This window comes from Tachypleus tridentatus, chromosome 8 (genome assembly GCF_004210375.1).
Source record: "Tachypleus tridentatus isolate NWPU-2018 chromosome 8, ASM421037v1, whole genome shotgun sequence".
NCBI classification, from domain to species: Eukaryota; Metazoa; Arthropoda; class Merostomata; order Xiphosura; family Limulidae; genus Tachypleus; species Tachypleus tridentatus.
Window position 1 is genome coordinate 9,440,829 of NC_134832.1, and position 12,918 is coordinate 9,453,746.

The 12,918-nt window shown below is 32.6% G+C and overlaps 1 protein-coding gene across 1 annotated transcript in view; it reads right to left on the minus strand.

Annotated features, from left to right (window-relative positions):
* The window catches only part of LOC143258499 (tubulin-specific chaperone D-like), a 114,897-nt gene extending 107,313 nt beyond the window's left edge, over positions 1-7,584 (minus strand). The window contains 1 exon segment of the mRNA XM_076517553.1: positions 7,186-7,584. Within this exon segment, the coding sequence (XP_076373668.1) occupies positions 7,186-7,542 (357 nt within the window). The 5' untranslated portion in view covers positions 7,543-7,584.
* Between the last annotated feature and the right edge of the window lie 5,334 nt (positions 7,585-12,918).

Consider the following 12,918-nt stretch of genomic DNA (forward strand, 5'->3'; position numbering starts at 1 on the left):
GTTCAATGATCAAATTAATGCTCACATAAGCTTGAAATAATTTAGTTACTAAATTTCATAGCATTTGGTTGTCTGACAGAATATCTGGTCATCTTAAATGGCCTTTAAATTTGGTCACTTTAGATTAATTGCTGAAAAAGGAATATCTGGTCGTCAAGACTTTATTAATATTCTCTGTGGTATACATGACTGAAAGTAGCTTAAAGTAGAAAAGTAATGGCCAGAGGAAACAAAGATACAATCATGTAGATAGAATAAAAGAGCAATAAGAATAAAACAGTGTAACAAGAAAGAAAAAAAGGCAGTCAATTATATCTGAATACAGGCAGTGCAAAGGAAAGAATGAGCCTATTATTATGTGCTAGTGATCAGAGGAATTACTGTGCATAAAAGTCATATCACCTCCCCTATTGTTGAAGGGCTACAGCACAATGGCGCATTACTTGTTAACACATGTTGAGGTAATAGCTGTGTTTAAGTTTTGTGGCATTCAGAAGGCATTCTCCATGGGTTATAATTACAGCAGCAGGAAACTGGACTCCTAAGTTCCACTAGAAAAAAAAAAAGGTGAATAAAAGTGCAATAAGGAGTCAGGAGGTGTATATCACCATAAGACAGTGAAATAAGTGACCATAAAACTCCTATTTTTAAAAGCAGGCCAACGCTAAGTTTTAAACTCATGCTAGTCCATGAATAAGTGTGATCTGAATTGAGCCTTGTTTAGGAAAATGAGCTCAGCAAACATATCTTGAGCATCTTATATTGGGCTAGTATATTGTCTAGAGCAGATAACACTTGTTACTAAGAAGAATCCAGTAAGAGGGCTCTGTAAACAAGGGTAAGAAAAAACTGATAGAGAACAACAAACAGAAGGAAATAAAATCCCAGGAAAAGGTGAGACACTCTTTTGATAGGAGCCTCAACTATTCTGACACTGCCTCATAGAAATATTGATGGGAAACAGGATCCTCTGGAAGAAAAAAATGAATAGGAACAAAAAATGAAGGAGAGAAATAATGAAGGTTAAAGCCAATGGGTATAACTTGTAGCCCCTAATAGTTGGTTGCAAAAGAAATCCATAAATATACAAATCAAGCCAAATCGGGACCCTACTGTTCTTGAAACTCAAAAGATAGTCATTAATCAGACTATTAGCACCAAAACCTATAGATTATGGATGTGAAAAAAGGAACAGGGTAAAATAACAAGAGAGCAGAAAGAAGACAGGAAAACAGTACATTGCAACTGGAAGAGAATGACCTTAGAAAAGACAGGACACAAAGGTTTTCAAGGAAAACTCTTAGTGTATATCTTTTAGCACATGACTACAAAGAATCAGTTACCCCCAAAAAAAAAAAAAAGAAAAATATTGGTGAAAGAAAGGACTGTACTTGTGAAAGAAGAGCATTCTTCCCTAACAAATCCTAACAACAGAGTAACCAAGTGAGAAGAGACAAGGCTGCAAAAGAATAACACATTCACATAAAAACATGGAAGGAACAAGTGTCCACTGGAAACTCTCAAAGGAATGCTGGATTACTTTTAAAAGTAAATGGATGTAGGACAGATAATGTAAAAGGATACTAAGGAAAATGCAAAATACTGAGCATGAGAAAGATTAGCAGAGGAAAATGGATCAGAATCTAAAGTCTGAAAAGTTCAAGAAAACAACTACATTCCAATTGTAAGTGAATGCATATGTGCAAACAGTTAAGGAAGATAAAGCATAGTGGCATATTAACTCAGGTATCAGGATAAGGAGGAAAACATAATATTCTAAAGAAGAAACTGAATGAAAAAGGAAAAGTAAAAAATAAGACAAAATAGGGCACAGAGTAGAAAAAAATAAAGGTAACATACCTGAAAAGTCATTCATGGAAGGATGCAGAAGAAAGACTGTCTGATATGCATGCCCTCATTAACAGGAATTATAAGTGAAATTCGTGTTAAGGCCTAAATAATGTCAAGGTCACATGCAATACTTCACCACCCACTGCAAAAAATAGTTGTCACATTCCCTTACAAACAAAGATGCACCTGACACTGCTGTGGTAGCTTGTCTTGAGTGAGAAAAGTAAAAATGTTCAACACCAAACAGAAAGTAAAAGAACATTTCTTTGTAATTCATGTCGTGGAAATATTTTCTACAACAGTTAGGTTTGTAGGTACTTCAAGCAAACTTTGATGATGAAAACTCTCACATGAGAAAAAAAAAAAAAAAGACAAAGGCACATCCTTACACACAACTATTAAACTGTGCAGTCACGACTGAATAATCAGTATAGAGAGTGACATCTATAGTGTAAAGTAATGTCATACTCCTGTTGATAGAGGGGTGTTTATGCTTATTTACATGCAACAACAAAGCAATATCACATAGAAACATGCAAGATTAAAAAGTATGCCTGCAAGTAAAAAGCCATGCTGGCTCAAGGATAAATGTAAAGAATTATAAATGGGAGAATTTTAATCAGGCTGTAACAATGAGAGATTTGAAGGATCAAGAAAGTTGGTCAAACAAGAAATTAGAAAATAAAAAATTATATGAAAACTAGATACAAAATAAAAATTGAAAGGCCTTCAAAGGATGATAAAAGAATGTTACTATTTCTTGATTATGGGATGACTGGGGTATTAAATTCTGCTTTTCTGCAATTTTTACTAATGAAAGTTTAAGCACAGTTTCTAACCCAAAACAGTTGATAGATGGAAACAGGATTTAAAAAGATGATCACATTAATTATGAGCTTTAAAAGAAAAAATTGGGGAATTCAAGGAATGCTAAAGTTCATGGGCTAGATAATATTTACTCAATGATCTGGAAGGAGGTTAAGGATTGGCTATTTAAAACACTGCATACTATTTTTTCTAAATATTTAAATAATAAGCAAGTGCCAAGGAATTGAAAGTGGATTAATGTTTTTCCTTTTTTTTCGAGGAAGGTGGTCAAAATTGTATATGTAATTATAGACCTATTAGTCTTACATCAATGGTGAGAAAACTTTGTTTTGAAAATATAATAGAGATGCTTTGCAAAGTTTTTTAATAAAGTTTAAAATTTTGTTAGATAGCATAATTTCACTAGGGAAAAATTCTGCCTTTGGCATTCTTTGAAGAGGTTAAGTGTTTCTGGATTTTAGAAAACATTTTATAAGGTAACACATAAAAGTGTTTAAAAGTAACCTCTGTAGGTGAAGGAAATAGTTTAGCGCATTGGATAGAAAACTGGATGGATGGAAAAATACAGATGGTTGTTATGAATGGAGTTCAGTTAAACTGGATTTATGCCACACACGAGGGACCTAAATGCTCAGTTGTTGAGACTTTTGCTTATTTTAGTTTACATTAATGACATAGATGAAGGAATGGTCAATAGATTAATTATACTTGCTGATGATATTAAGGTCTTGGAAGTTGTTGACTGTGAGGAGAATGCTGCTACTTTACAAAAGAGTCTGGATTATCTGGTGATTTGGGCAAATTAATGGCATATGGGTTTTGGATATAAAAATAAATGCATGGTAATACACCTGAATAATTATAATTTCAATTATAAGTATAATTTTGATGGAATGATCTTAACATTGTTATGATAGAAATTGATATTGGTGTTCTGGTTGATTAGTTTCCTTAGTCATCTCTACATTATGCCATTGCTTTTGCTACAGCTACAGTATACAGGATTTTAACTTGTATCTACAAAAATACTGAATACAAACCTGAAGAAGTTATAATTTTATGGCATAGGTCACTAACTGGGCCATATTTGGAGTACTGTGTTCAGTCTTTAGAAAGAACATTGAATTGTTGAAAAGGATTTAAAAATACATTTCAAGATGACTGGTGTGGGTATTAATGCTCTTATTAATAAAGCAGAGAACATTGTTTCGGCTTTCTTAGGTTGTCTTCAGGTTAACAAATAAAAATTTTGCTACTGATCATTGCCTGGCACGTCTTAAGAACAAGAGTGTAAATGAATACAGGACTGTAGGGAGCATTGTAGTTAGATGTTATGTCTTCCATCCAAGACCTGACCCATTGGTACACATCTCCAGCAATAAAAAGGTAGTAAATGTAAGGGAGTTTAAGGAAAGCATGATAAATATTTATATGATAAGGACTAGCTCTGAATGCTTTTGATTTGTTTTATATTCTTAAACATGTGGAAAGACAAAAATTCCAAATTTGGAAGATGTGATGGACTTTAGTTTAAGATAATTGAATTTTTCAAACTGAGTGGATTATGAAATAAATTAGAATTACAATCAGCAGAAGTGAAGACTTACATTTTACAGGAACTTAAAATAGGAAATTATTTCCTGAACTCAAATTTTCAAAAACAGCAAAATTTCTAGGAGTTACAAACAATAATAAATTAACATGTTCATAGCACTTTAAAAATCATAATGATTAATGTCTAGATAATAAATTATTACCTAAGAAAGACAGGAAGTTAAAGGATGCCACACAAAAACAATAATGGATATATAGTATATACAAAACGTACGACTCTCAATAGAATATGATAATATAGTTATAGTCGACATGTCCTACACTTAGTATATCATTCACAAGGCACAAAATCCAGCAATCAGCATAGCATATTGACCCTGACAATACACATCATACAAATACTGATAGACAGTAAGTGGGATACTAGATATTAGAAAATATATAATAATTCTGTTGAATAAATACTTTAAAAAAGTCAGTGAATTATATATAATGCACAGACAAACCAATTTCATCACTAGTTGCCATTTCCAAAACTTGGCAATGATACCACTCACCTCTAAATATAATACACATCCTGAATGAAAATATTTAATCATACATATCTCAGTCTTCCTTACAGCCTTTGGCACTGATAGGATAGAATATCCTGCACTCTACCAGTTAAAGTGGGTTTTCTCAAGCACCCCTGTTCCCTTCCCCAACAAAATTTTACTGATTTGGATCTATAGATCCCAACTCTGAAAATGACTGTACAGTAATATACTTGAAAGAAAATTTTTTATTTCCAAGTTTTTCTAATACTGTAAATGACTGATCATGTACAAATCAGATACAATATTTTAAAACAAACCAAACCAAACTAAATTAACAAGTCAAGATGATAAAATTAATTTTAAATCTCATTTCTACAATATATGTTCAGTATTTTAAACATAAAAGGATGTGTTTCATTTGGATCATTCTTTGCTCTTCTCTACAACAGTTCATGCCTACCCACACTACCACAATGAACAAACACAAACCACTTGTTTCAACAAATGCATGTATCATCCACAGATACCTTCCTGTATTTTAGCAAGCCATTACATAAGAAACATCAGCACAGTATTCAAGAAACTATCATTCCTTCAAATCTCACAGCTTCTCTTGATGTGCTGTGACAAATTCACTTGCTATAATATTATCAAAATTCCTTTCATAGTAATCCAAAATTCTCAAAGTTAGGCACCACTTAGTCTCAAATCTTGCAGCGGAGTGAACAGAATAAGAAGTTTAAGATCACTCATGATTATATTTCATTTCCCTTAAGGGGCAATGAAATATATTTTAACCAAATTCACACCATTTATGAATCAATCTTGAAAAATATATTATGGTTTTCAGCTTTCACTTTCCTCAAAGAGTAGCCTTTAAGGTCCAAATGGTCCTTGTTGTCCACATGTTATGTTTAAATAAATCACTAATAGCTCTAATCTAGAAAATTTGGTCTCCTTTTCTTGGAATGGATATTGAGATATTAGAAAGGGTTTAGAGAGCTACTGTGATGTTTTTTGGAATGGAAAGATTAATTTATGATGGCAGATTGAAACCTATCAACTTGTTTGCTCTTAATTAAAAAAAAGGGTTAAGAAGTGCTCTTTTTGAATTTTTATAAAGCAGAGTATCATCAGCGTAAAGGTCTACATCATTAACAGAAAGCTTACATAAGAAGAATCAATGATTCTCTGAAAAGTAAAGGATGTGTTTAACTTTTATTTTTTTTCTTGAAGATGAATAGGTAGAATCAAGCTCTTAAGAACCAATCAGTTTGTTTTTTATCCTATATATTATACTTTGATGGCAATAGCTTTTTGAAAATTCTGAAAGAAAAACTATCTTGTTAAATAACTTTCATGTATAATATGTACTTATATATTTATATTGTTATAACTAAATGTATTGATTCAGTCAGTAAAAAAAACAAAAAAACTAACAAATTATAGAAAATAAACTAACGTCAAATACTCTTTGATAGATTGTTTAGGCAAAGTTTCATCAATGTCAAATACTGTTTTATTGCATGTTCTTCAAGTAATCCAATAGTGAAATAAAATCTTTTAAGGAAGAAAATGATATGATTGTCTTGTTTAGATAATGTGAGTAAACTTCTGACTAGTTAAAATCATGTCTGGTAGCTAATAAAATGTACATGTAAATATAACATTAAACAAAATAGTGAGAAACTGTTGATATACAGTGTCTGAAAATGAATACCAAAACTAGAGTCATCTGAGATAACAACAAAAACTAAATAAAGACAAGAAGTACAATTGTAAATTTGAGTTTTAATCATTAATGGGCTTCTACAAGTCTTCTATCATTTGTTATAATTAATCTAATTCTGCATTCAAATTATAAGAAAATATTTTCCAACATAGCAGTAGGAATGGACAAGATAGCATCACAAATCTGATGTTTCAGTTCTTTCAAATTTTTTGGTTTGTTACAGCAAACTTTTGTTTTCAAGAAGCCCAGTAGGTGAAAATCGAAATAGGTTAAAATAAGCAAATAAGTGGGCCGTATGATAGGCACTCTCCTACATATCCAATGCTCTGGAAAAAGTTTGGTTTAAAACACTTTAACAATTCAAGCAAAATGGAGTGATGCTCAATCTTGTTAGAAATAAGCTCTTTGTAACAAGCCAGGAGTTTCTTGGAGCTCCATAATAAAGAACTTGTAGTATTTGTAAATACGAATTTCCAATAACAATTCCTAAAAAAAAAAAACAAGAACAAAACTTACAAGCCTACTACTCGTATTTATAATAATTTTTGTTGTTATCTCAAATAACAATAAAGTTATTTAACTTTATTTTCAATATAATCATTTTCGCCCCCCCCCCGTCCTGTAAACTTTATGAGTTAGTGTACAAAACTAGAAAAGTACAATACAAAGTTCGTAAGAACTAACCTCATGTGGTAGGTGTCTTACCACCACTTTATAATTCCTAACTTTTGTAACAATATACAAAAATTGAAATGCCTTATGTCGAAGTCCGACGGGAAAACTGGAGTCTCTTCCTATGTTCAACAAATTTTCAAGCAAAGTATCCAAATAAGGATCGAGAAGATGGGGTTGTTCTTGATATTGGCTTAAAATATAAATAAAACGTTCGTATGTGATATCAAGAATAGCACTATCCCTATACACATCTGGAAGTCGTTTAATTATTTGTGCAACTTCTTCATGTTCTTTAAATAATTCAAGAGCACATCCCAATCCTACAGCTTCACTCTCAAAATTATCTTCTCCACCGATCGCTGCCATTTCGAAAATAAAAGGTAAATACACAGCGACTTCTGCTGATTTAATACTGTTTCTAATTCTGAATTTTTACACACGGGTATAAATAATGTTAAGAAGGTTTTTATTACGATATTAAAAAAAAAAATAAATCTAAATCTGCGAAAAGATGTTTAATTGTACATTTTATTAAGACAGTTTTTGCATTTTAATTAATAGAAAATAGTTAATAGCTTGCACTATTGGCATTTTTTGGTTGTGTGCTTGTTTGTTTGGTTTGAATTTCTCATAAATCTACACGAGGATTATCTGCGCTAGCCGTCCATAATTTAAAAGAGTAACAAAGTGACAGAGTGAAAGGAAGAGCGAGCACCTGGCAAAACTGGACCATCTTATGTTGTGCTTCTAGATAGAATCATTTTAAGGATTCATCGTTCTGAAACCATTTCTTTTCCTTAAAACAATTAGTATACATCTGAGGTCTAAAGCTACATAAATCTAATATAGACATTTTTGGCATCAATCATAATTTTTCATATTTCAACATATACCAATCGCTTATTAATTTTGCAAGTTCAGTGAATCATTTTTCAGTGTATTATTTCACATATTAGTAAAATGTACAAATGTTTCTTCCTCGCAATATCAAAAGACTGGTGGACCTATTATGTGGGAAGAGTGTGTGTGTGTGTGTGTGTTTTTCGTATAGCAAAGCCACACAGGGCTATCTGCTCAGCCCACCGAAGGGAATCGAACCCCTGATTTTACCATTGTAAATTCGGAGACATACCGCTGTGCTAGTGGGGGGCTATAGAGGAAGAGAAATAGTAGTGAATTGTTGTGAATGAAAATCAGAGACAAGACACGATTTTAAGTTTAAATAAAATGAACAAGCTTTATTCACTGAAAAGATGGTGCATTATAATGGCTAATCATAAATTATAGCTTTGAAATAAATTTCTTAAACGTTAACCTGAATATAAAATTTACACAATCTTCAGGTATTAAATCAAACACTGAAACAAGTGTGAGACTTAACTAATGGGTCCAATATTCTTAAAGACAGAAACAAATCTGGTTAATAAAGTCAAATCTGTTGTCCTCATCACATGCTTTTTACGACCGTCTGATCATAAACATGAAATTTAATTATCTATTATAATTTTCTTAATCATAAACTGTCACACATATTCATGATAATTAGAAAATAATACAACTCTCCTATCAAATGGTAAATAGTTTCAATGGTTAAATCTTGCTACGAGTGGTAACACCTAAAGTTGAGTTGGAACATGACACTGGCTATATTTAGTACATTGACCGAATCAAAAATCGAGAAAAATTGACCTATTCTCTGAATATGAAATGTATACAACATGAAAGCGAAATATGTAATATTTAAATAACACATTTGTTCCGTTTAAAACAAATTCGTGTCCGCAAGTTTCACTATGTAACTTATTTAAAAAACAATTTGGAAGATGTGATAACCATAGGCGCTCTTACCTATCGGGCAAACTGGTAAATTGCCCGGAGCCCGTCGCATGAAAAGAACCCCAATATTATGCTTTTTAATTTACTTCTGTGTTTTCTTATCATTATGGGGCCCCATTCACTGCATTCTACACAGTGCTTCATAATACCTATAAGACCACCCCTAGTGATAACGTTGGCATATTAAGTAAAAATACAAAAATGAACGAAAAAGAAAGAAGGGCCCTTAAAATAACCGATCATTTAATAATTAAATTCAAAATGTCAAATGCATTCCAGGAATATATTTTTAGTGCTTCTACTACAAAACCATAAGGCTTCGAATAATATTTTTATGATGTTTTGGTTATTTCATTTCAAAGAAGCTTAAGTTTTTCCCGTTTTAGAAATAAGTAATAATGAAAAATTAATAAATGTATTACTTCCACTTGTATCTATACAAAGATTAACGATTACCTCTCAGTGATTCGCTTAACCTCATTAAAGTTTTTGTTTGTAATTTTACAATAAAACTTGAAGATACTACTTATAAGTCAAAATGAAATTTTAGAAATCTTTCAATACGCTTCTTATAAACCCACGCATATTTAAAATCATAAAGGATTTTCTAAATACATACAATGACACTGTTTTGAAACATGAAATGTGGCCCGGCATGGCCCAGCGTGTTAAGGCGTGCGACTCGTAATTTGAGGGTCGCGGGTTCGCATCCCCGTCGCACCAAACATGCTCGCCCTTTCAGCTGTGGGGGCGTTATAATGTGACGGTCAATCCCACGATTTGTTGGTAAAAGAGTAGCCCAAGAGTTGGCGGTGGGTGGTGATGACTAGCTGCCTTCCTCTAGTCTTACACTACTAAATTAGGGACGGCTAGCACAGATAGCCCTCGAGTAGCTTTGTGCGAAATTCAAAAAATAAACAAACAAACAAACAAAACATGAAATGCTTTATAAATCCTAAAATGTTTAGATTTATTATGAATATTTCATTCCTACGCTCAGTTACACAACTCCCTTCAAACATGTGGTCAGCTATCGGACAGTTACCTTTTTCTTTCTTTGTGAACCTGACGGTGACCGAAGAAAGTCGAAACGTTGTTCGCTCCTCCTGTGTGGATTCTGACAAAAATACATTTAAAGTTCTGGATACAGCTGTTTTTGTACACACATTTGATTTTCTATATTATTTTAAAACAAGTGGACTGTGTGCTATCTATTTATAGTTGAAATTTATCGTCAAAATTAACAGACACCTACTGTAAAGAATTCCTGCTCATACAAAACCTGACATAGCCGTTCTTCCTTGTCAAGAGAGAGCAGTTTGCGGTATCCATTTACATCACATAAAACTATTCTCACACACTCTGCTTCTTTGCAGAGTGTTGTGAAAGGCTGATTATCACCTAGCACAGACTTGTGAATGTGTCCATAATGTGATTAATGTGTTTGAAAACTTGTGTTTAAACGCAAAGAAAGAGGTAATGAAGTTTTTGAGAGTGCTGGCACAATGTTTAGAATTGTGGAAGGCAAAACATCAATGTCACTGCCAAGGTTCAAGTTTCAGGCGCATCGGGATACTCCAGATAATTGCTATACCAACATATCTTTATTGCATTGTATCTGAGTCAAAAAAATATTACCTGGTCAAAACATATATACTGCACAGTTGTAGAAGCTCCTGCCTAGCTGGTGCCAAAATTTCTTTGCTATAAACCTCGATTTGTACATGATTTGTCTTTATTTCAAAGATTGACGTCTGATGGGTAAAGGCCCAGTAGGTTAAGGCATTCGACTCGTAATCCGAGGGTCGCAGGTTTGAATCCCCGTCACACCAAACACGCTCGCCCTTTTAGCCGTGAATGCGTTATAATGTGAAGGTCAATCCCACTATTCATTGGTAAAAAAGTAGCCCAAGAGATGGCGGTGGGTGGGGATAACTAGCTGCCTTCCCTCTAGTCTTACACTGCTAAATTAGGGACGGCTAGCGCAAATAGCCCTTGTGTAGCTTTGCGCGAAATTCAAAACAAACAACCAATTAGCAACGCTTATAGAAGTCACTACCCCAGAAACTAACTTCATGTTCAATGAATAAAATTACATACATATAAATGGCTTAAGTATAGACAATCCCATGTTACCAGTTCTAGCCAACATTTTTAATGACACAGATTGAATCTCAAGCGATCAATTCAGCCTTGTACTCACCATTATACTGGTACAGATGTGTTAACGATACAACATCTACAGAACACACATTTAGTTTTCAACTACGTTAATTCAATAAACCCTGACATTAAGTTAACCTGTGAACAAGAAAAACTAACCAAATAACATTTCTCAACCTCAAGATCACAAGAACCGATACACAATTCAAAACAGAAAAATCACCCATGTAAAAAAAAACTCATCATATTAAAAAAACAAATAAATGCAGCCACAAAACTATGCTCACTCGATAATAATTAATGATGAAATTAACCAAATAAAATAGCACTTCATTAACTTCAACAACTTTTCTTCACAACTATTGAAAAAATTATACACACACACCTGACCAACAACACAGCCAACAACAAACTAAGACATTAGACTGTTGCATAATATATATTTCCATAAATAAAATATTTAGCTCCAGACCAGATGGAAGACTGATTATTGTTTGTGAGTTTCTAAAATTTTTGTATATAAATAATTATTTGTATTAACTGTTTGTTATAACCTTTATTATAAACTGTATTTTAATTGCAAATTAAAATGTATTTGTGTTAAGAAAAAAAATTGCGTGTATCAGTTTTGTAGGCAACTTTATAAATTTGATATGTATCAACATTCGATTAACTTCTGGATTCAAATTCAGATTTCAAGCTACTTGAAATCGTACTAAGTAACATGATAAATCGGAGAATCATTCGAAGAAAATTATAATACGTAACAATACTAAAATTACTTCTTTAACTTAATTGATATAATTTCGTATTGATAGGACTGATAATAAATTTTCGTGAGGAAGATTAAGTGAGTGACCCGTGCAATGAATGTACAAAGCCTTTCTTTGCATATCTCGAATTAGGTTTTTGACTCCAGGTGTTTTGCCAACTTTAGTGGGTGCTCATTCATTTCATTTAGAGGTAATCCATCATCAGTCAATATATTTGTAATTGCATACACAGCAATGATTGTTTTGACCTTTTGTAACTTAACAAAGCCAATAAATTATCCCCTAATTTTACAGTTGTCATCTATCTACAAAGCAAATATACATTGATAAAAGTTATACCTTGTGAGAAGACATTTCATCAGCAAAACAGTGGATAAGTCATCCTCTTTTACTCCATCAATAATTGTATTCTACGACATTGATGGTGTTATTTTGTGAGGGGGAGATAAATACGTAGTATTTTCTCCTTGGGATTAAATAAATGAGATTTCACTCTATTATTATTTTTAGTATATTGTTTCAACAAGGCCAGAAAATTGCTCTGATTTTTGAAAGAATTTACACCTTTGGTATTTCCATGAAATGCAAAGCTCTGTTTCCCTGAAAATAAAATAGCACGAACAATATAATGAAGAATATGTTTCTTCTCAGTTATGCATGACTGAAGGGAGTTGTTGGTAATCATATGAATTATACAAGATGAAGGATGTTCTCAAGAAGTCTTCAAAGCATCAGTATTATCCAAATGGTTGTTTAAAGTATCACTGATTTTTACTCAGTTGTTAAATGGTTTGTTGACAGTACTGTTTTGTCACATCGACTATGCATTGGAAAAAGGGTAGTACAAAAACTACAAAAATGTCATCCAGTTTTTGGCTGAATAATAACTATGGGTATTTTTAAATCATGCTATTTTAACTTGTAATTATATCCATAAGAAAAGGTAGTAGGAAAACCTTTTGTTGAGACG